The sequence below is a fragment of the Coloeus monedula genome (genome assembly GCF_965178545.1).
Source record: "Coloeus monedula genome assembly, chromosome: 24".
Taxonomy (NCBI): Eukaryota; Metazoa; Chordata; class Aves; order Passeriformes; family Corvidae; genus Coloeus; species Coloeus monedula.
In genome coordinates this window covers 1,212,992-1,236,695 of record NC_138804.1, presented here as the reverse complement: position 1 = coordinate 1,236,695, position 23,704 = coordinate 1,212,992, and the positions used below count along the sequence as shown (strand labels likewise).

Sequence of the window (23,704 nt, the reverse complement as noted above, 5' to 3'; positions counted from 1 at the left end):
CTCAGATACTGGGCAGCCCTGGTGCCCTTCTGCAGTAGGGTCAGAGCAGGGCTGACCTCTCTGGATGAGTAAATGGGGTGGATGTTCCCTCACTCCCCTTCAGGGTGGGTTCTGAGGGGATGCACGAGGCTCCAGTCACACGTCCCAGTGCTTACCAGGGATCCTGTGGACTCTGGAACAGAAACGAGGTGGAATAAAGGTGCAATTCCTATCATTTGTGCCAGTCCTCAGCTGGGTGAATCCCAAGCTCACTGGGACCAGTGCAGTGCCCAGTGCATGGAGGAGCTGCTCAGACTTTCAAGGACTTTGCAGGTTCTGAGCACCTCAGGGTCCTGCCTGAAGCTTTTTATGCCAGGCCGAGGGCAGGGCAGGTTCCTCATTGTGCCTTTTTCCATGGTTTCTCCCAGCAGAGGTGAGGGGTGGGGGGGTAGAAGGGAATCACACAAGGAATGCTTTAGTTGAGGCAGAATAAAGCTCCAAAGCATTTTTCCTCATAATATCTGTGCTTTTTTAAGCTCCTGAATGCTTTGCTGCTCCGTCCTGCCCTGGTGTGTTTATCTCTGCTGATTCCAAGTGATAGGGGCTGAGTCTCACCCTGAGATCGAGCTCTGCTGCTGCCTATTCTTCCTTGAGAAGATGGGATTGAGAGCGGGTGAGGATTCCTGTCCAGGCAGGACTGAACAGCCCCAGCACCGAGCGCTGAAATCTGAGTCATTCCCATCGCGCTGCTCGGAGATACTCGGCACTGAGGGAGGGAGGAGGGAGAGAGGGCTGCGTGAGAAACGCTAAAGACAACGAAACTCCCCAAACACCTGCTGGAGTTTCAGGTGCGGGGTGAAACCGGGGAAGAGGAGCGGGCTCGGCGTCCCCGTTATCCCGGGCTGCGATGGGAGCTCGTGCCAGCCCCAGCTCCGCTGCCACGTGGGCACAGAAAGCAGCGGGAATTGGGAGCCTCGGGCCACCAGCAGGGCTGGCACAGCGTGTGCTGATGTGCAGCTCGGGTGTGGAGGGAAAAGCAAAGTATTCCTTAAGGAAAAGGTGACAACGACAGCAGAGGCAGCGCTTGGTGGCCTCATGGAAAAATTCAGCTGTAATTCCTGAACTGCAAACTAATTCTGTGCTGTAATTTGTTTTGTTAGGCAGGGGAGGCACCAGAGCAGGAATCTGAGCCAAGGAGAGCTCTGGAGTCTGATCCAGGGGCATCCCAAAGCCATCCCTGCATGGTTTAATGTGTATTTGATGCAGGCTGGCAGTGCCTGGTGACAGAGCACCCTTACAGGGAGTTTCAGGGATGCCAAGTTCTTTCCAAGAGGAATTACTGTTCTTGGAATGATTCACTTAAAAGTCTAGACCAGGACTTATAAACACACAGAGAGTGGCTTAATGAAAATGACACATTCCTTATGAAAATGCCATTAAATTGTAGCATTCATTGCTGTAATTCCTGTCGAATTTCTTTGCCTTTCCATGGAAAAACATCAGCAGGTGATGTCATGGTTTAACTCCAGTCAGCTCTTGGCAACTTGGGAGATTTAAAGAAATTTTTAAAATCTTTTCTGCTAATAAAACCCAGTCTTGCCCTTTCTGGAAATTTCCACTTTGAGGAAAAAGGAAGTTTTTTGTCCACGGAGTTCTTATTTTATGGTGAATGGTGTGAGCTGTGATGGTGACACCACGTGCAGGTGACAGGAAGGTGTGGCAGGCTCGCTGTCACACCTTCCACGTCACTGCCACACGTCCGCTGGCTCAGCCTCTGTGGACGTGGTGGGATTTGGTCAAAGGTTGGACTTGATGATCTTTGGGGTCTTTTCCAACCTAAACAATTCCATGATTCCAACCTCTGAGCCTGGAACGCCCAGGGAATGCAGGGAGGCACTGCTGGGCTGGCTGCTGGCAGGGTTTGCTGGAGGAAAAGGAAAGATGACCAATGTTTGGGTAATTAAGTGTCTGACAGTTTATTAACATAAGATGGAGAGACCTGGAGAAAGTGCCAGAAGAGAGGACAGGCAGGGCATTATTTTGGTGTGTTGCTTCTCACGTAGTCCCACAAGCCTCACCTCAGTCAGGAATTTTCTAGTGGAAGGGAGGGGGTTGTGATTGGCCTGTCTGCTTCCCTCTGAGTAAAATCGTCTACAAGTTACTGGGAAAAAATAATTTGGATTGGAACTAAATTTCAAATTCATGAACTGCAGCAAAGGAAAATGATGAGGTTTGGTTTCACTTGGGCATTGAGTGACTGTGTCTGATTGTGGGCTGCACTGGCCTGGAGCTCCACATCCAAGGGAGAATTGTGCCAGTTTTCCTGATCCCTTTGTGACTGTGCAGGATGTGACTGGAGGAAGAGCAGCTGATGGGGTTTTGCCACCCCAGGCAGGAGAGGGGGCAGAGGTGCAGCTGCCCCTGGAGAGGCTCTGGCCTGATTTTGTGCCCAGCCACAGCAGCAGAGGTGGTGATCCCAAAGGCTGTGGGAGTTCAGGACCAGGAGAACATCCCTCCTCCACTCCACAGAGCCTTTGGGAAGCCCTTCCTGTGTTCATGGAACTCTGTGGGAAACGCTCCTCCCTCATTCCCGCTTTCCCCTGTGCGGCTCAGTTTTAGATCCGTGCGTCTGATGAAGAATGACACCATGAACTTCCAGAAATTCCCCTACACCAGCGAAGATGAAGCCTGGAAAACCTACCTGGAGAACCCCCTGACTGCAGCCACCAAGGCCATGATGAGGGTGAACGGGGACGACGACAGCGTGGCTGCCCTCAGCCTCCTCTACGACTACTACATGGTGGGTGTCCCTGGGCTGGGACAGGTTGTTTATCCAACACCCTCCCAACACCACACGGTGCCACCAGTATCCCCAGTGGTAAACTGAGGCACAAACCAGCATTTTGAGGGAATTTGTGGAAAAACTGAACCCAGGTGCCTTGAGCCTGGGTTTTTTACCCATAAGGAACAGCAGTGCTTTGAGGGCTGTTGGGCTGGAACAGCCTTGCACACCCCACCAGCTTTATTTTTCCGGAGCTGCTGGAGGATGGAGCTCCGAGAAACGTGGATCTGATTTATCCCTGAGTGGAAACAATAGCAATGATGTTTCCACTCACTTGGGTGCTTTTAAGGTCCTGCCCAGAACAAGCTGCTGTGGCTTGCCCAAGGTTACCTGGGAACTCAGCAGCAGCCCAGGGGAGAGCCCAGCTCTGCTGTTTTGTTATTCACGCAGGGTTTTGTCTGGGAGGCTTCACCTGCTCCCAGACAGGGCTAATTCTGCTCTGTTTTCCATTAATAAAATCTAACAATAAACAAACTCTTTGCTCTGCCTTGTCCTAGGTCCCGAAGGAGAAGAGGATTCTCCCAGCTGGGATGATGGCACGCAATGAACTGGGAAAGAGGTTGGCTTCAGTTCCTGCTCTCTGGAGCTGCCTCACTCTCCTGCAGCTGCTGAAATGCAGGATGGGGCTCTGAGCTTGCAGAAAATAGACATCAAAGCACGGTGTTATTACCAGCAACAGTGCAGCTCATTAACCCTGAGACACACATTAAAATTCTTTAGGCCAGGTCCCAAGCAGGTATAAATGGAGCTACACCCATTTACAGACCTGAGCATCTGTCTGGCTGTGCTTGCAGGGGTTGTGCTGATTTGCAGCAGCTGAAGAAATTGCCTTTATTTCCTATTTTGTCACAATTGCAAAGGACAAAAGGATTGAGCACTGGCAGCAAGAAGGGAATGGCCAAATCCTCTTTCCTTCCCTGGGCTGATGACGGTTTCTGTTCCACTCTCCCAGGATTCTCTTCCAGTGACTCCCATTTGTCCTTTGAGGTTTTCAGATAATTAACTATTAAATTAATGGCTCATTTGCCACTGTGAGTTCAGTTCCCCTTCCTGGATGCTGTGTACTTTGGCACTGTCAGTTTGTAACCACTTGACAGAATAAACCTCAAGTGGTACTTCACTCCTTCAGAAGCAAACTGAGTTAAGCTGGTTTTGGTTTTTGCTTCCAAAGATGCTGGAGTTCATTAATTTGTACAACAATTGTTTTTCCTTAAAAAAGGGTATTAAAAAATCAACTTTCAGCATCACTGAGCCATAAAAAGACTTATGATGGACAGCCCACACAGCAGTACCTTTCTCATCATCCCTGCTGCTCTGTTTGATGGCCTAAATAAAGGAATAGTGGATGTAGGCCCTGGATGTGCAGCCCCAAACCACGTCCAAACCATATTCTCTGACTCCCTGTGATCATCCCTTATCTGCTGAGCACCTCTGGCTCCTGCTGAGTGCACTGAGAGCTGTGGGTGGAGATCCCCCAGGGGCCTGTCAGCTGTCCCAGACCCAGCAGGAGCTGTGCAGGGCTGACTCAAGGTCACCTGGCAGCCAGGCCAGCAGCACACTGAGGCACTCCTGGCAGTGACACTGGGGCTGCCCTGCTCTGCCTGGCCCTGAGACAGGACCTCTCTCCAGCAGGCACTGCCACGGGATGGATTATGAGCCCGAGATCCCCTCCTTTGATGGCTCAGCCCATCTCATGAAGCTCCTGTCAGAAAACGTCTCCATGGCCCAGGAGTTCTGTGAGCCTCCCAAGAAGAACGGCCTCAGTCTCGAAGGTGTCCCTGCTCCTCACAAGCCAGCCCTGCTCCCTCCAGGCACCAGCAAGCTGGAAGCCACCCCAGACAACTTCCTGGTGCCCCCGGGGGACGTGTACGACAGCAGCTCCTTGAACTCCCTGTTCGAGAGCCTGCCCATGGCCCCGGCGCAGCAGCGCTGGCAGCCGGACAGCACCTTCAAGGAGGACCCGCAGGAGGTCAGGGGCTGCTCGGGGCAGGGGGGGCACTGGGAGCTCTGCTGTTGTGTTGGAAGCTTGCTGCTGTTCCTGTTGGATTTCCAGGGGTCTGTGTTGAGTTTGGAAGTAATGAGGGTCCGTGTTTTGTCTGCTGTGGTGGCTGGGAGAAGGTGGATGGACAAAGCAGTGAGAGATTCTAGTTCTGATTTGTGTTTCCTCTTGTGTGCAGACGCTGCTCTTCAGTGACATCCTCAAACCCCAGCCAGAGCCACCCTGCCCTGAGAGCTACCCCACGGAGGGAGTGAAGAGGTAACAGCAATCCAGGGCCTGGGGGTTCCAGGGAACTCTTGGCTCTGTCTCTTTCCCGGGAAAAGGCTGCATCCCTTTCCTCTCCCCAGTCCAGCCTGGCAGTGACCAGTGCAAGTCACAGCTCCCGTGCTTTTGCAGAGACCAGTTGTGTCTCCCTGGTGTTTCCAGAGCAAGGTGCTGCTCCATGAGCTCTTAGACCCAGAGCAGGGATTGTTCTGTGCCCAGACTGGGGTAAATCCAGAGCCAGCTGCTGTCACATCTCATGGGCACCCTAAGGGATCCAGGTGGCTGCAGCATCTTCCCACAAGCCACTTGGAATGGGGTAAATGATAGAGAAAAGGAGGCTGGCAGTGCATGAGGGTGATCATCAGCCTCCCCTAATCTAAGGTTTAGGTTCTCACTTAGCACTGTTAGTCAGCCTTGATTTTAGAGGGTGCCACTGCCTCTCATTCCTAAAACACGCGAGGGATTTCTTCCTCCTTTCCACCCCTCTGCCAGGCAGAGCTTTGCTGCTCCAGATACTGCATCAAACCTCCCAGCAGGTAACATTATTTCACCTCCCACTTTTTATTTGCCTCCTGAGTCAGCTGACTGGGTGACTCAGCTGTCAGACGTGGGGATGTTCACACAGACAGCAGCGTCTCCCCAAGCCAGAGGCTCCCTGCTCACTGTTTATTTGTGCACTGAAGTTCTCTGGCTCTCCTGGCTCCAGATAAGAGGAGCTGCCAAGCCCATCTTCAGAGATGGCATCACAGGAGGTGGAGCAGGAAGAAGATGGGTTGGTGACTAAACAGGGCACTTGAAGGGTCTGAGTGAAGACTCCTGTACAGGTGGTGGCTTGCACGGATTCCTCACAGCAGAAACCAGCTGTGGCCTCATTGTTTCAGTGCTCACAGGTGCTGCTGAAGGTCCAAGAGCTTCTGAGTTCAGGCTCTTCTTTCAAATTCCCTTTCCAGCAGTGACACCTTCTCTGTGTGACACTACAAAGCTTTTCTGTGAACACTGAAGTTGCTGCCCACCACACTGAGAGTTCCACGAGCTGAGCTTCTAATCCAGTTCTGTGTGTCCAAGCAGGTGTTGGTGTCCTGCAGGTCCTTCTTCTACAGGACCATTAGGGGAGAGTCTTCCTGGCTCAGCCAGTTATGGGTATGGATTTGGAGACAGGAACCTGGGTTTAGGGTGTTGTAGAAGTCTCATCACAGGTACCTGGTTTTCTGTGGTTTGCTTTAGGCTGCTGGCTGAGCAATGGCTCTGTTGCCATCCACACAAAAATACTGGCTGCAGTCACATCCAGGGGTTTTAAGCCAAAACCAAGGGGTAAAATGAGGCTGTTGGTGCAGTGCTGCTCCCCAGGGTGTTGGGGAGGATCAGAATGTGCTGTGCTGTGTCAGGGTGTGTGAGGTGGGGAATGGAGCAGAAACTGGAGCCTGTAACCCGCGGGTGGAGGCTCTCAGGCCTCTGTTTTGCTTTTGCAGTGAAACAGCAGCGTGTGCTTATTCATCCTTCTCTCTTTGTTCCATGCAAGTGACTTTGAATACACTCTGGGGTCACCCAAAGCCATTCACATCAAATCTGGGGACTCTCCCATGGCCTACCTCAACAAAGGACAGTTCTACCCCATCACGCTGAGGACAGCTGGAGACAGCAAATGTTTGCACTTGTCCTCAAACAAAGTGAAGGTAAGAAACAGACAGGCTGACAGCTCTGCTGACACACGCTGGAATGGGACATCCTGGGACTGGGAACAGAGCTGAACATGAGCAGTAATGGCTTTGTGGCTCATGTTGGCTTAAAGTGATGAATGGGATGGATTCAGTCCCACGGGATAATCCTCTGCTGCACTGCAGAGCCCCCGTGGCAGCTGGAACCTGTCACAGGAGCTCAGGGATGCACAAAGGGCTGGCTGGGGCCCTGCTGGGAGGAGCTGTGAGCCAGGGACAGGGTCCCCATCCTGCTCCTGGGATGCGTGGCCAGGCCTCAGAGCCACCCCTGAGAGGAAAGTGCCAAATGGCTGTGCCCAAATCCCTTCCCTTGCCCACCTCAGCTTCCCCAGCTACAAACTTCCATGTTTTACGTGGCCCTGAGGGCGGTGCAGGGTGGAAGGTGAGGAAGGCACTGATCCTGCTCTGTGCTGAGCTGGGCTGGGCTGTGTTGCAGAGCGTGGTGATGATTGTGTTTGACAACGAGAAGATCCCCACGGAGCAGCTGAAGTTCTGGAAGCACTGGCACTCCCGGCAGCCCACGGCCAAGCAGAGGGTCATCGACGTGGGTACGAGGGGCTGCCAGGCCTGGGGGGCTGGGGAGCTTCTGCCTCCACTTCAGTGCATCCCAGGGCTTCTCTTGGTCTGGGAGTCAGTCAGGGGCAGGATTTTGGGGGTGGGAGGCCTTGGGAATGTCACCAGTTTCAGCCCCAGTATGAACTGCTCCTTCACTGCCTTCCAGCCGACTGCAAGGAGAACTTCAACACGGTGCAGAACATCGAGGAGCTGGCCTACAACGCCCTGTCCTTCGTGTGGAACATCCATGAGGAAGCCAAGGTACAAACTGCCCGTGGAGGGGAGCTGGGAATGGTCCTCAGCAAAACTGCAGCTCCTTCCTGCCATCCCAGACACTGCCCCACTGCTCAGCTGAGACACAGAGAGTTTCAAATGAAACCCTGCCACTGCAGCGGCCCCAGGCAGTGTTTGCCTGGCAGGACAGCAGCGGGACACTGTGCCTCAGTGTGTGTTTAAACACTGCCATGAGCTAATAAACACTCTGGGTACAGCCCAGACTGGCTCAGGGATGTTTTCTTAGTGCTGATGGATAACTCTGAAGAAAGGTTTTTGCAGCAATTCCGGGCTCTGCTCACGTGTACCTGCAGCCTGTTTAAATAACCCCCAGCCCATGGAACAAAGAGCCCCCGTTCCAGGCAGGTTGGTGCAGACATGAGTGACCACCCTTCTGTGCCTTGTGGGATGTAGAAGGGAGCCAGGCAGGTCTCAAGATCCCTTCTCACCTTAAAACCTGTGAAGTTTACTGCAGCAAGGTTTTTGCAGCTCTGCTGTCTCTTCTGCATCTCCTCAGAGTTTCTCATTAACACTTTGTGTCTAGTGGGGATTGAAAACCAGATGAAGTAACAAAGAAAAAAAAAGAAAAGCGTAAATACCCCAAGTCTCTGAAGCTTGGGAAAACCCTGCCTGGCTTTGGGATCTCAATAAGCCCAAAGGCAACCTGGGTCTTTTACAACCCAAGAGGTTAACAAATGTCTTCAAGGCAAAGCTGTCAGAAATGGAAATATGTCAGGTATGTGGCGAGCCCTGGGGGCACCTCAGCAAAGCTGGATTTAACTCTTAGCAGAAACTCTGCTCATGCACTGGCCTGAGGCAGGCAGAGGTGAGACTTCAGAGAGCTGCGAGGGCTGGGAGTGAGACAGGAGGGGTCAGGGGCTGGGAACAGGAGGGGTCAGGGGCTGGGAACAGGAGGGGTCAGGTATTTGGGTGTTTGGGTTGGCCATGGCACCTGTTACTTCTCTCCTTCCAACTGAACTTCACCCCACAGTGAAGTGGTTTTCTTTCCTAGGAACTGACTCGAGCTGACATCAGGTTTCAGGGCTGAAATCCTCAGCTGAGGGAGCTCTGGGAACTCCTCCAGCTGCAAATCTGTCCCTGGGGTCCAGGGGAATTCCAAGGTCACACCAATGAATTGGCAGCTTGGAGATACAATTTGGATTAGAGCTGTGCTCAGCTTTTCTTGCAGAGTTCCCACTGGAGCTAACTCCCTCCTGGTGATAAGAGAGCCCAGTGTGTGATGAATATTTATTTAAGCAGCAGCACTGCTGTGCAATTCCTGAGGCTGCAGCCTTGCCCTCCTCCCTCCCTGCAGGGCTTTGCTGTCTGAGGGTCTCTTGTTCAAATGAAAGATCAGAAGTATCAGCAAGAACATCCCCAGGCAGGGTTTTGGGAGTGGAGAGGCTGAGTCAAAGAGCTGGAATAGGTGTGGGGGGAGAGGCTCAGGCGGGAAACCGAGGGCTCCCCTGCCAGGCTGGCCCGGGGAGGGCCGGAAGGAGCCTCAGCAGCTGCTTTTGTCCCTGCCCTCTGCTCCCACTGCTGGCTGAGGAGGAGCTTTCCAGCACCAAGCATCCCTGTTCCTGTTTGCAGGTGTTTATTGGGGTGAACTGCCTGAGCACGGACTTCTCCTCGCAGAAGGGAGTGAAGGGTGTCCCCCTGAACCTGCAGATCGACACCTACGACTGCGGCAGTGGCAGCAGCCAGCTGGTGCACCGGGCTGTGTGCCAGATCAAGATCTTCTGTGACAAGGTACAGCACCCCTTTCCCACCAGGTAAAAACAACAACTGGTCAGGGGCCCCAAGAATAAAACCAGAAAGGCTGTGAGAGCCTAAACAGCCAAGACCTGTGACTGTGCCTCACAATAAACTCTATTTTTGACTCTCTGTTTTTGACAAGTTGTTAAATATCAAAAGAGATGAGAATTTCCTTCTAGGTTATCCCTCAATCTCAGATATCTTCCCATGGAAAAATTTCTCACAGCTATTTTTGTCTGTGTGTTTCATTTCTAAAAGCAAATTTCATTTTTGTTTTTCTAATTTCTGAGTGTCAGAGAGTCCTGGCTGGGCTGTAGAAGGTCCCTGAGGTGACCATTTCTGAGCCCTCTCTTGCCCATGTTGGACCTGCCAATGTCCTAAATTTTTCTGGATCTTCCCACAGGGAGCAGAGAGGAAAATGAGGGATGATGAAAGGAAACAGTTCCGAAGGAAAGGAAAATGCCTGGACTCCAACAACAATGGTCAGTGCTTGTGTTTGTTCCCTGCTCCGTGTTGAAATCCCTGTCCCTTAACTTCCATGGATGTGGCTGTTCCCAAGCCTGCTGCCCTCAGCACCCTTGGGAAGCAGCCTGGCAGTCAGGCCCTCGCTGGGCTCCTTCCCAGCGTCCCAAAGCCCTTCATGGACACTGCCCAACCCTTGGGAATCGTTCTGGGCTCCCTCGGGCTGCCCTGGAGCTGCTGCAGGCTCCTGCCCTGTTCCCAGCATTTCTGCTGGGAGCCTTGGGAAGGGGCTCCCCTCTCCCAGAGCTGTGGGAGCTGAGATGAACTGGACTCTCCATCTGTAGGTCTGAAAGGCTGTTTGCTCTCTGGCTTCAGAGGGAATGAGATCACGTTCCTGCGGCCGGAGAGCGACCTGGAGACGCAGCCGGTGCTGTTCATCCCCAACGTGCACTTCTCCAACCCGCAGAGGTGTGGCTCGGTGAGTCCCCCAAAACACAGCCAGCCTCTCAGCCCATCCTTCCCGGGCTGAGCATTCCCCCCACAGGATTTGTGTTATGGAAAAAGCCCAAACCACAGCACAGCTTTTTGTGGGAATGAGGCCCCGGCATGCAGCAGTGATGGGTGAGAGAGCCTTTCCAGGCTCCTTCCAGCCTGATATTCCTGTGCTTTACTCACCTGCAGCTTCCACAGAGGGCTGCAGTGGTAGCAAAGCTATCAGCAGAAAATAAATGATAGCAAAATGTCACCATCTCAGTCCCTGTCCCTGTGTGGTTGGGACGTCCCTCCACTGTCCTCTGTCCAGTGTCCTTCAGAGCTCCCCAGCATTCCCTGCCTCAGAAACCACTGTCTCAGTTTGTCAAAACCAGGGAATCTGGAGAAGTTCTTTATATCAAATTTCATTTACTCTAAGAAACAGATGTTTGGGTGTAATTGTGTGAGGGGCCAGGAGGAGGGAAATCATGTTTAAAGTGTGCCCAAGTTGCCACCCCCCAGCCTCTCTGGCACACAGTGATGCTGTGCAGACTCACAGATCCATTTCCTTTGCATTCCAGGTGCTCCCTCCTGCTGTTCCCAACTCTGCAAACAGGTGAGGATGCAGCAGTGTTTATTTCCCATCCATTGGGAATGGCAGGGCTGTTTATACCCCCAGGGGCAGGATAGCACAGCTCAGCGTCTCCCTGACGCCCTGAGAGCCAGAATATGAGTTACACTTTGTCCTGGAAGGGACTCAGGGCTGCAGAAACACGGCCACATTTCTGTCCCTGTCAGAGTCACTCCAACATGAGCTGCTCCCTGATTGTCCTGTTGTTCTCATGGAGACAATGTTTGAAAGGGAAAATCAAAGACCACAACTGTCACTGAAGGGTTCAAATACCCAGAGGCTGTAAAATAAACTGGAATGAAGTGGAATCACAGTTGAAAAGCAGAATCTCCCCCAGCCTGGGCCCTCTGTCTGGGGATACCAGTGGGGAAGCAGTGCCATGAGGGTGCAGAAGGCTTTTGGGTTCAGTGTGACCCCAAACCCTCTGTGGGCCCTCCCTGAGCTCCCCGTGTGCTTTAGGCAGGAAGTTACAACTCTGCTGCTATAATTACAAACCAATACTTAATTGCTGGATGGTTCTTGGAGTAACTGGTTGTTCAGTCAGAAGCTCAGTAGCTGGAATTGTTTTGTTTGCTTTTCCTGTTCTGTCCTCCTGAGAGTGTTGTGTTCCCTCGGCCCAGGCTGCCCCTAAAGCGGAGCGGGGCCTCCTTCACCGACGAGTTCGACCCCATCCCTCCAAAGCAAACCAAGGACGAAGATCCCCAGAGAGGTAACCCCCGGGATGGGAACTCATTTGACTCAGTTAACCTTGGGTCTTGAATTCCATGAGGCCACATGGCTCTGGGAGCACTGGGAATGATCCTGAGCAGTGCTGCCCCGTTCCCTTGCAGTGCTGCTGTACGTGCGCAGGGAGTCGGAGGAGGTGTTTGATGCTCTCATGTTGAAGACCCCGGATCTCCAGGGCCTCAGGACAGCTGTAAGTGTCCCCAAAACCTTGGGGAACGAACAAACTGCTGATAAAAGGGAATGGGGTTGGTGAACAGGGAGCTGGGTATGGGCTGCTCATCTCTCTTGCCTGCTCTCCCTTGGGAATGCAAAGTGGGAGCAGGAGCTGAGTTCTCCCAGCAGCTCCTGGCATGGGCAGTGCTGGTGCTGCAGAGGGAGGATCACACTTCCTTCCCTGTCCACATCCTCATGGAAGTCTCCTCTTGTGACAGCACATTCATATTTTCCACTGTCAAACAGCTTTTCCATTCTCCAGGCTGGAGATGGGTGATCCAAAGCCCTCCCTGGCCTCGTGCTGGAATTCCCTGGCTGTGTTTGAGGAGCACACGGACATATTTCTGTCATGATTATCAGCAGCATCTCTGATAGCCCAGCTCTCTCTGGAGACGGCTGGGAAGGAAACAAACAATAAACCTCCCAGATTTGGGGTGGCTTTATGGCTGCACTTTAAGCTCTGTTGGTTTTACAAACTTTTAAAAATAGGGAGTTTGAAAAATGTCAGCACAGAGGATTCTTTACCATCTTGTCCCTCTCCCGTCCCTCACCACAGAGAGTCAAAAACCTTTATGGAAAATGCTTGGCAAAAAGCTACAAAATTCCTGCCACTCTAAGACCAAAAGAGAACTTGCCCAGGAGAAAGTTCAGGTCATGGTTTTGTTCTCTGGAGTAAAACTGAGGAGGAATCCTTTGCTGCTGAACACCTGGCCTTGGTGTTATCTTTGATTTTGATCATGGGAATTTCACTTTACAAGTACAAAGATTTGCCATGTTTTCTCTCACAGATTTCAGAAAAATATGGGCTTCCTGAAGAAAGCATTTATAAAGTCTACAAGAAGTGCAAAAGAGGGTAAGCTAATCTCTCATCTGCTTTTATGCTGGGCCTCCAAACCTGTCCTCTCCAACCCCTGCCATTGGCTCCAAGAGCATTTTAACAAGATAATAAAAGGTAGAGCCATGTCAGGCTCTGCTATTTGGAGCATATAAAACTCAGATCTTTCTGGGCTTTAAAGATTTGGGATAATGCTTGTTCATATTATATTTGTTTGGAGGGTAAAGTCTCCCAAGGAGAGGAAGTTGGGTGAAGGAGGAATTGTTTGGGGAGTCTAATGGTGATCCTTTGTGCCTCAGTCTAAAAGCCTGAGGTTATGGAGAACTTATCAGAGAGGGATCAGTGTTTGCTTCTCCAAAAAATGCTGGAATGTCCCTGGCTCAGGATGAGGGATGGGCCATAGTGAGTCTCTGAATTTGTCAGGAGTTCCTCCACCTGTTGCTGAGCTCAGGGCCCTCAGTGCTGTCAGATGCTGCTCATCCATTAGCCCCAGAAATGGGAATTTTCTCCCCAGAGGTAAAGACCAGTGCTGGTGGCTTCAGGGGAGAGGCCACCTTGACTTGGGTTGGCTTTGGTGTTGTTCATGCCTTGATCTGATAAGCAGCAAGTGTTGTTTGGTGATGACTGGGAGGGAAAGCAGGCAGGTGTCCTTCCAGCTCTTCCCAAAGTGCAGGAGCAGAGAGGTATCTCATGAAAAGGAAAGGCCACGCCTGGAAAGGAGATTAAATAAATAATTTTGACACCTGGTTTAATGAAGGCTGGACGTGACCCATGCCAGCAGCTACTTCTGAACCATGGGGAGATTGAAGATATCTCCACTCTGGCTGGTGGCAGGGTCAGGCCCAGCTTCCTGCTCCCCCAGATTTAATTTTCAATAATTTTATCCTGTTGCTCCACCCTGAACAATCTTCTCCTGCTAATTACAGCTTGAGGGGCAGATCTTCATCTGCTGTGAGCCAGTGGGGCTCCGTGGGGAGCAGGGCAGGACCTGCCCCAGCCATGGCCCTGCCACAGGGATGAGCTCAGCAGGTGAACTCGGTCCCAGGGTGACTCAGGAGCAATAATGAGCAAGTTTGGATCTTGGTGAGGTTTGGTCTAGAGAAACAATGCAGGGCTCAGATTCCTGATCAACGCTCCCTGTGATAGTTTGTGGTTGAGAAATCAGATGGGAGCACAGCACAAGAGGCACAGGTGACTTCTCTGGCTTCCTGCTCTGAGGCAGGTGGAGATAAAGGGATCAGCTCTGCTGGTGAAGCTTTTGGGTACCCACAGAGTCTCTTTGGGGCACCTGTTGGAGGCCAGGGCTGGGATCCAGGCTTGGGGGTGGTGCTGGGGGTGGGACGCAGCTGGGAACATTCCGATTCACCGGGCAGAGCCTGGGCAGTGCCAGAGCCTGGGCAGTGCCAGAGCCTGAGTCCCAGGGTCTCCCTGAATTCCTGACTGTGCCATGACAGAGTTCCCAGTGCTGGAGACTGATTTGTGCTCCAGAAAGGTAGCTCAGCCCTGAGCCCTGGGCACAGCCCTCACCACAAGAGCCCAGCACAAGAGCAGAGCTGCCACCTCCACCTGGGAAATCTGGGCAGCTGTGCCGGGGCTGTGCCAGTCCCTGCACCCCACCCTGGCTGCCCTGATCCCCAAAGTGTTCCCTGGGGACACCAGGGCCCCCTGGTTGTGCCTGTTGAACTCTTGGATTTATCAGGTATTCTGCTTTTCTCCTTGTTGTTCTTAATCCTGGCTTGAGGAGCATTGCACAATTAACGCTCCTGCCCCATTAATGACCCCGGTGGGAACCTGGGGGGGATGTGCTTCCTGGAAAGAGAGAATTTGTTCTTTGTGTCCTCCAAACAGGTACAATTTCACAGTGGCTCATGGGAGCCCCCGGGGTGATGCCAAGCCCCTTTGTTCCCGTTACAGTAATGAGGGGCTCTTGTCTGGCACTGAACCAGGGCCTGGGGTTTAATATCCACCCTTGAAATGTTTCCTTTTCCTCCTGTCTCCACAGAAGTGATTCCAGGTCAGAGAAGATAATCTGCAGCTTGGCTGGATCTTCCCTTGTGTTGTGCCATGGCTTTAATTACTTAATTAATTAACAGTGGTTGAGCCCCTCAGCCTGGGGAAGGTGAACTGCTTTCAATGTGCTGCATCTGACCCAGCCGTTCTTTTTCTCTGTAGGATCCTGGTGAACATGGACAACAACATCATCCAGCACTACAGCAACCACATGGCCTTTCTCCTGGACATGGTAGAGACAGAGAACAAGTTCCAGATCATCCTCAAGGAGCTCTAAAGAGCTGCAGGCAGCACTTCCTGGGACTTCTCTCCAAGCTGGAGACCTGTGTGACCCCACAGAACTCAGCCCGGTGCCCCCTCTTGTTGCCTTGACTTGAACCCCCCATGGCCCTGGGGCTGGGCCACAGACTGCTGTGACATCATCCTGTGAACGTTGAGTTTATTATTATTATTATTATTTTTTATTTTATTCCCTTCTGGTGCTGGGCCTGAGCTGCCGTTCCAGAGCTGGGCACACAAAGTGACACTGCCAGGCCTGGGCAGAGAGCAGAGCTGGTGGCCCTGGCAGTGCCTGATGCCAGCCCACAGACCCTCCAGAGCATTCCCAGCAGGGCTGAGCCCAGCTCTGAGCTCCTCTCTGGCACAGAGACTCTCCCAGATGCAATCACAGCTCCTGTTGAATGGACACTGCCTGTTGAACACCCTCCCCTGCCACATCTCTGACTGTAAATACCACGGAGGCCTCCACAACCCTTGTTTATACATTTCTGTATTGTTCCTTTTGTATTTTATATGTTATAAATATGCATTGTTTTATACTGGACTCAGTATGGTGACACAGAGCATTTCAAACACAGGCTGCTTCACATTTCTCCGTGAACTCCTTTTGTAACTGTGTTGTTGGTTGTGTTGTTTTGGATATTCCGTAGTAATAAAGGCTCAAGGACTGAAAAGGATCCATTTTCCCCAGCTCTGGAGTCGGAGTTGGGATGGGCTGTCCAGGAGCCAGGACAGGGAGGTGACCCCAGAGGCACCAAAAGGACTCGAGGATGTTTTTGGCCAAGGTCTGTCCCACGTGCAGCCACCGTGTCCAGCTGTGGCAGCAGGTGTGACAGCACTGGGGGCCAGGGGCCCTGAGCAGTTCCAGGCACAGCCCTGTGCTGGAGGGATTCTGTCACACAGGGCTGGGGACACTTTAAGCAAGTGAAAAAGAAAAGCCCAGTTTGACTTCTGAGCAGAAGCAGTTCTGCCTCTCTGTGCCCCTCCTCCCGTGTCCCACATGGAATATTCAAACTCCTTCCACTCTGTGCTAAAACTGCCTGAAGCTGCTTCCCATGTAGGCAATCAAATGCCAAGGGGAGCCCTGTATTTTCTAATTAATCCTCTGGCCAATGAAAACCAGGGCCTTTCCTCCTCCCTCTTCTTCATCCTGGGCTTTTCCTGCCCATGCTAAAGATGCACCTGAGTCCTGTGAGTGGGGAAGAAAGAGCAGCTCCACGCAGACTGGGAAGAGGATTTGGAAATGTTGAAATGTGTCAGCTTGGTGAGTTTTGGATTACTTCAGTGTTGTTTGAGGATGGCCTCTAAGATGAAGCAAAGATAAGGGGGAGGCTTATCAGCCTTTGGGATCTCCCCAGCACTCCTTCAGATCACAAACTCCTTCTTCAGCAGGGTGGCTCTGATTCAGTGTTGATTCTGTGAGTCCTCCTACAGCAGAATTTCAGCTCCAGTTAAAACCAGTCACACCAGGAATCCCCCAGTGCTCAGTGCCACCAGCTGAAAGCTGCAGGTGCCCTGTCCCCTGCTGTGGCAGGGGGGTGTGGCGGCCCTGCTCTGCTCTGGGCCAGCTCCGTGGCAGGACTGGCTCCAGGGCTCATCCTGGCCAGGGTGACCCTGTCCTGCCCGGCCCTGGGACAAGCACAGGCTGCTCAGGTGGGGACAGAGGTGTTCCTCTGCCACTGCCCTGGGGGAGCCCTGGCAGTGGGGACAGTTTGCTCTGCTGTGCAGGACAGAGGGGGAGGGCTGCAGGCAGCCCTTCGGTGTTGTGTGCATGCAGAGTTGGGGGGTTTGGGGCACCTCTCACCCCTCAATGAGTTGCTCTCAAAGTCTGATCTTGGGGTTAACTGCCTGCCAGATAAACACACTGTCACCCATCTGAGCCTCAGCCACTCCAGCCTAACTCGGGACTCCAGCAGCACTACTCCTAATTTACAACAGCAAAAGCCATCTCAGTTGTAACTCTATGTTCCCAGCAGAACAAAGATGAATTTTGCTGGATTTTATGGTGTTGCCTTTCCCACAAACCCATCCTAGGTTTTGCAGGGTAAGACCCACCCTGGCTGCAGCTCCCTGAGCGCACTGTGAGAACGGCTGCCCCGTGTGGGGGTGGGATGGAGGCAGAGACCCAGCAGCTGTTCCTGTGCAGCTTTGGGTAGTCCTGGCTCTGCCGGGGTTGAAGTCCCGGTGCCTGCTGCGTGCAGGGAAACGCTGCTGGGGCCGAGTCCCCACCCCTGCCCGGCGAGGTGGGTGTTTTGCTGACTGGCTCAGTATCGCTCATCCCTTCCAGCCAAGGCGAGTTGCTGGGAGGTTGCGTAAAGCAGAGCTCCCAAATATGTGAGAGCATTCCTGACTCCTTGCCCGGAGCCCACCAGTTCCTTTTGAAGATCGAGATAGGAGCGATGAAGGCGATCTTCACCCCGAGCACCAAAGGTCGTGTGAAAGCACCGAGTGTTTTGCAAAGGGCTCCCTCCCTCGGGAGCTGCCCGGACCCTGCTTTGTGCTGACTGCAGCCAGAAACGCTCACCCGAGCTGTTCCGGGAGCTGGGCCTGGCAGGGGGGTGGCAGAGGGGGTGTCTGGACTCGTGCTGAGCACAGGGTGTGTGACAGAGCCCGGTGCCAGTCCCTGAGCCAGCAGCAGCTGGCCCTGCCCTTCTCCCTTAGTCCTACCCTGGTCAGCACAGACTCCCCTCCAGGGTGACTCCCCAGCCTCCAGCACTGGGAGTTCTCAGATGAAAACACAGTGGAGCCCATTGGTTGTTTTAATTACTCAACATCTACAAAACTGGAAGCTTTCAAACCAATTTTAGCTAATGATCATCTTCCAATTCTTAGAACCAAGTACCACTAATTAGCTCCTGGTGAGCCAGCCCTGGCAGGCCAGCACAGGCCTGCTCATTGTGTGCAGAGTCTGAGGGAAATCCTGACGCAGGAATCCCACTCTGGCATCCCAGCTCTGCTGCTCACAGGCCGGGAGCTGCTTCCTCCCCCAGCTGGGGAGGAAGGAAAACTTCCTGAGTGCTCCCGGTGAAAAAGTGCCCACAGAGACAGAGATGCATAAAAAGGAGGAGCAGCAGGCTGCGAGCTGAGTTGTGCAAGAGCTTTGGTATCCCCAGCGCTGGGTGGAGGGCTCTGCTCCTCACTTCTACAAACAACACCCAGTTTCTGTGTCTTTATTCGTGCTTATTCACTCCTTGCATCATCAGGCAGGCAGCTGAGGAGCCTGGTGTGTGGTGTGGCTCTGCAGGGCTGTGAAGGGAAAAACAGCATCCTGTGTTTTGTTAGGACGCCCACGCGCCGTGTCCGGAGGTGCCCTGGTGCTGTGCTGGGCATGGCAGGAGAGGATTAAAGTCAGGGAAATCAAACCCTGCCTGCATCTGTTTATAAGTGTGCAAAGCTTTAATAAAGCTTGCTGAGGGTTCCCCCAGTTCTCTCACTTATTTCCCCAGGTAGTGCCTTGGATTTATAGCATTAAATTTCTAGGTGAGATGGGCACTAGAACACCCAGACTTGTGGGAATGTCCTGGAATCATCAGCTGGAAAGTGGCCACAGAATCAGAGCTCAGTGCTCCCAGCCAGGGTGCACAGACTTGGGCTTCACCTCAGTGAGTTGAGGGTTGTCCTGGTTGTACATTTGACTGGGAGTCCTGGGAATGCTGAGCCCCTGGCTCTGAGGCAGCCCAGAATGAAGTGCTGAATAAGCAGCCTTTGGTAAAGCTGCTGCTCTGTGTCAGCCCCTGAGTGACTTAATTGTGATTTTGCCTTGCTTAGCTCTGTTCTTTGGGGCACAGCCCAGAACAGCTCTGTGTGTTCATGCACTGGTGTGGCATTGCAGGGTTTCTGATCCAGTTGCCATAAAAGACTGAGGAAAATGAAAGGAGGATTTCTCCACAACCTGCAGAAGGTATTTCTTCAGTTAATTTGTAGCCATTGTGGGCCTGACGTCCAACCTGACCACCCTGGCCTGGCTCTGTTCTTCTAAGAGCCTGGCAGGATTTCCTGGCAGGGGATCCCAGCTGAGTCAGGAGCTGCTCTGGGAGCTGGCACCTTGGTGCCAGGCTGGGATAGGAGCTGCTTGTGGCTCCAGAAAAGCCCATTTCCCCGTTTGTGCTGCCACAGGGGCTCAGGACAGACCAATGGCACCAGGGTGTCCCCTCCCCTGTCTGTGGCTGGGACAAAATCTGCAGCTGGGTGAGTTCAAACGCTGGGAATCACAGCAGGAACTGCTCCTGTCTGCTCTCCCAGCCCTTCATAAACTCCCACAAGGACTTGGGGATCTTAGAAGGAATAAACAGGGCAAGAAACGAGTGTGACTAACTGAAAAAGCCGTGTTACTTGAGCCTGGCAACAATGAGCCAATGGGCACTGAGGGACGAGATCCCAGAGCTCCGCCCTGGATGAGCCGAGCTCTGCCTCCACCCCGGGATGAGCTTGGCATCCAGGCAGGGAAGAACTGTACCAGGGGATGGGTTTGTGGCTGCATCTGCCTCTCTCTTACCAGTGCTGGTGTCAGGGCCAGCATCCAGCTCTGCTCCTGTCCCACAGCAGCCGGGCAGCTGCCCACTGGGCTGTGTTTAACCCATTCCTCTCTGAGGGTGGGTCCCTCCTCCTGCGTCCCCAGGCATTTCCCGATTCCAAGCCACAGGATGTGTTTTTTCTCCCATTTCACTCAGCTTTAGGTCAGGAAGGCTCTGGTGAAGCCAGAGCAAAGGGGTGCTGGCAGTTCTGATGCTGCTCTGTGCCCCCACGCTCTCCCCTGCAAGTGCTCCCCTCTTCCCATCAAACAGAGGACTTCTGCAGCTGGAATGTGTTGTACCAACAGCCAGAGTGATGTGAGTTTTACACACACACAGAACTCACAGAACCTGTTTGTCCAAAGCCCTGACAGTCAGCGATGCTTTAATGGCCTTTACACTGCAAACATGCTTTTATTTTTTCAACCTTACCTTTAAAAATAATACTGTAAAATATGAACCAGCCAAGCTGGACAAGGAGCTGGTAGTGAGGACTCCAGAGCTGCTGTGTGGCCCTCAGGGTGACCCCAGACCATCCAAGGGTGCCAGGAGGTGCTGTACTCTGTTCCTAGGAGGATTTAGACACTTGGTGTCACCCCAAACCCTCTGTCCCCATGTGGCTGCCCCGTGCCCTGGGACTGAGCTGAGCCCCTGGGCAGCAGTGCCTGTCCTCAGGTGTTCCCAGGGGAGCTCTGCTCATTTCCCTGCTCCATTTTCCCTGCTGGGTGGGCAGTGGGGCTGCTCAGCCCCGTTTGTGGTTTGCTATCTCTAATGCTCCAGAACAATCTTTATTTTTACCTGGCCCTTCCTGTGGTCTGTGCTCTGTCTCTGCATCCACGAGGTCACGGAGCCCAGGAAGAAGAGGATCTTTACCAGGTGGGATGGTTGGAGCAGAGAGATTCCAGCAGAACTTCTGGCTTTTGGGAGAAAAAGAGATTTGAGGAACTTGTTGAGGGTTTATATCTGGAAATAGAAGCTGTGGTTTCTGGGGAGGTGGATGCTTAATCCTTCTCAGCCAAAATCTTTGGGAAATGAAGTGCTTTGGGAAGTGGAAGTGCTATGGACTGTGATGTTTATTGTAAAATACATGGATTTGCCATGGTCCAGCCTTGCAGAGACTTGGCTGCTCCCCTCTCCAGACAGTGCTGGAACCAGGGCAGTGATGCCAAAGAACTCCAGCTGGGAGTTCCTCGTGCTCTCTCCCACTGCCTGCAACAGCAGAGGGAGCAGGCTCTAACCCCAGCAGCTGGGTGTGGAGTGTTTGTGTGTTTTCTGATAACACAGGCTGGGGATCTTCCCTCCTCATATTTAATTTGCCCTTTCCTCCAGCCCTCTGTCCTTATCAAATCCCTCCTGGCATTGCTTCCCTCCCAGCTTCCTTTTTCCCAAACCCCTGTTATGAGATCCAGCTGCTGAGAGATGTAGTAAAGATACCCCTGTTGGGTAAGGAGAGCCCTGGGCTTTCTCATGGGCTCATTCTTTTCCATGGTCAGGAATTTATTGTTGATCTTAATCTCAGGCCAGGCAAGGTCCCTTCGTGGTGACAATAAATGTTCTTGAACAATCTGCTGATGGATTTATTTGTCTTCCCAGAAGGATCCCAAGGGGCAGGAGGGCTTGGGAGAAGGGAGTTTCTGCTCATGCCTTTTTGTCCCTCTGAAGTGGTGGCAGGATGGAATACCTGGGAATGGCAGCTCTGGCTCGAAGGAGCACTTTTACAAGCCTCTCTCCAGCTCCCACTCCCAGCCTCAGCAGGGGCTGAGGAAATGGCCAGGTTTTATCCAGCAGCTTCCTTGGGATCCTGTGCAGCCACGGGTGTCCTTCAGCATTCCTGCCCAGGGCTCCCCAGGTTTGAGTCTTTCTCCTCAGTGTGTTCCTCTGGGGGTGAGTTCAGCCACCAAACCAGCCCAGCCTAAAGCCTCTGCTTGGGATATGAGGAATCTTTTTCCGGGTCAGGTGTGCTCTGGCTTCTTGCTCTATACAATGGGGACAAGAAGTGGCCCCCACATCCCGGGGTGGTGCAGGGTTTAATTACTGTTTGTAAATGTCTGGGAGATCAGCTGATAAAGGGCCCCTGATCCACTGCTCCAGGCTGTTCCCAACCCACACTGCCCTTCCAGGCACTGCCACTTCCTGGGACAACAACTGTCCCCTCTGGAGCAGCACACAGTGGGACACTCTGGGACCACCCTCCTGTGATGCATTTTCATATATCCCGTGGAAGTGGGGTGTCTTCCAGACTGCACTCACCTGGAAGGAGTTTTCTTTGTTTCCTTGGTGGGTTTGTGTGGCTGAGGCTGCAGACTCTGGAGTAAACCTGCAGTAAATCCATAGTTCCTTGTGAGACAGGAGGTCTTCAGCTGGAAGGAGGATGTTATTCCCTTGGGAGACACCTTGGTGAGGGAATCCATGTTGGGATGACCTACAAGACAAACAGGAAAGGGATGTAAATACCAGCCCAGGCACTGAGGAAGGAGAGTGCATCCAGCAGGGAATGTGAGAAAGGAAAAGAACCAGTGTGACAGGACCGTGTGGGGAAGCTGCTGCTGCTGGATTGGAAAAGTCCTGGGCACAGCTGATTTCCAGGGACACTGAACTTAGTCCTGAGCACAGGAACAAAAGCACCATTAGCAATTTCAGGGAATCAAACAGGAGAGCTCCCAGCTGGTGTCAGCTGGAAGATAAACTCCGTGCCCTCACTCCAGGTCTCACCCACAGCAGGCAAAGGGCCAGGAGATGTTCTGGAGCTTGGTACATTATGCACCAATGTGGCTCCTCCTGAAGCCTCTGGCATTTCCACAGTTGTGGGGTGTTCTGGTGATTCCTTACAGCTACTCCAAATGCCCAGAGTGGTTTCTGGATGGTTCTCCCAGCAGAGGTTCAAAGGGACCTTCTCAGAGCTCCTGGAAGGCTCCTGTGGCAGTTCAATCCACCATGCCCTAAAAGCTCTGGATCTGTGTGTGAAGGTGCTCCATGGAGGAGCAGAGCCAAAGTCAGCAGCACCATCCTCCCTCCCAGCTCCGGGCTCATGGAGAAAGCCATTTCCCAAATTTTTCCAAATTAAATCCTCTTGTGGTTTGGGCCATAAACACTGTCTGGGCAGAACTGGTATTGCTTTGCTTGCAGAAATGGTGAGTTTCAGCAAGAAAAAGGGCTTGGGGATGCCTTTGAATTGCCCTTACCTGTGGGTGATGACCAACAAAGGCAAACCCACATTTCAAATCCACTTGTCTCCCTGTGAGTGGTTACAGCTACCAGCAGCACTCGGACCAAAAGCTGGGAGAGCTTCCCAAGGGCAGGAAGGTCTCTTTGTGACTGCCCAGGACCTGAAACTCTGGCAGGAAATGTCTCTGTGTGTGACTGCTGTGTCCAGCATCCTCCATCACCTCTATGAGTCTGATTTTGTTCAGGGCTCCAGAATTCCAGGTGGGAATTGCTGTCCTTACAGTCAGGAATCTGTGGTGCCAAGGGTTATGTGAGTTACCCCAAATCATAGAATAGATCACAGTGACATGGGGACAAAGTTCTTCAGATTGCCAGGATGCAGCTTTACCTCCTGGAACATCCTCTGGGATTTAAAGCTTTTATTGGTGACTGCTCAGATTGGCTTTTCTACTGGGCTGTAGGGAGAGGAAACATCTGATGGGCAAGGCTCACTCAGTGATGTGAGAGAGTCCAGTTCAAGGTGGAGAGGAGAGGAGCAAGAAAACCACTGCATTACAGCTTCATACACAAAAAGTTGATGCTTTTTCTCTGTCTTTATTTTCCTTACATTTCCTATGGCAAGCTGGTGAAATGCCGAGATGTTGAACTGCCTTTGTTGTAACACAGGGTTTGGTCCCAGAGCTGAGGATGGCTTTGAGGACTGCTTGGGCACTTTCCTTGTTTCTCACTACTTTTTTTCCCCCCTCAGTTTTAATCTGTCACTCAAAACCAGATCCTCTAGTGACTACACAAAAGCTCCTTTTTGCTGAGTGAGAGCAGTGACCACGAAACTGCAGGATCTGACCACCTTCTTCTTCTGAGATGTCCCTTTGTCTATAGTCATAAATTATCAGCCACTGCCATCTTTTAAATAGATAGTTTCCTGTTCTGCCTCTTGTAGGTTAGATATTATCTCCCCCAGTAAATCATGAGTCAGTGATTAATTCAAGAAGGCCGTTCCCAGAAGCAAATTCTTACAA

At 52.4% G+C, this 23,704-nt stretch overlaps 1 protein-coding gene across 3 annotated transcripts; it reads left to right on the top strand.

The window, feature by feature from the left end:
- The first annotated feature begins 2,698 nt into the window (after positions 1 to 2,698).
- GRHL3 (grainyhead like transcription factor 3) lies at positions 2,699 to 15,028 on the top strand. Of its 3 annotated transcripts, none has more exons than XM_082296539.1 (15): positions 2,699 to 2,779; positions 3,319 to 3,380; positions 4,454 to 4,790; positions 4,999 to 5,078; positions 6,604 to 6,757; positions 7,236 to 7,347; positions 7,521 to 7,615; positions 9,218 to 9,376; positions 9,786 to 9,864; positions 10,189 to 10,322; positions 10,897 to 10,931; positions 11,567 to 11,655; positions 11,777 to 11,862; positions 12,674 to 12,738; positions 14,893 to 15,028. In XM_082296539.1, the coding sequence occupies exons 1-15, from the start codon at positions 2,714 to 2,716 to the stop codon at positions 15,005 to 15,007; spliced, it is 1,668 nt and encodes a 555-aa protein (XP_082152665.1). In that variant the 5' UTR covers positions 2,699 to 2,713; the 3' UTR covers positions 15,008 to 15,028. The 3 variants fall into 3 exon arrangements, with proteins under 3 accessions (XP_082152665.1, XP_082152663.1, XP_082152664.1); XM_082296537.1 differs by having other exon boundaries at positions 4,451 to 4,790; XM_082296538.1 differs by lacking the exon at positions 10,897 to 10,931 and having other exon boundaries at positions 11,544 to 11,655.
- The last annotated feature ends 8,676 nt before the right edge of the window (positions 15,029 to 23,704 follow it).

Bases quoted from the DNA above. Each gene is read 5' to 3' on its own strand.
- GRHL3 (XM_082296537.1), top strand. From the start codon at position 2,714: ATGATGAGGGTGAACGGGGACGACGACAGCGTGGCTGCCCTCAGCCTC. The intron at 5,079-6,603 runs GTAACAGCAATC...GTTCCATGCAAG, and splicing joins CCCACGGAGGGAGTGAAGAG to TGACTTTGAATACACTCTGG. The intron at 9,865-10,188 runs GTCAGTGCTTGT...CTCCATCTGTAG, and splicing joins CCTGGACTCCAACAACAATG to GTCTGAAAGGCTGTTTGCTC.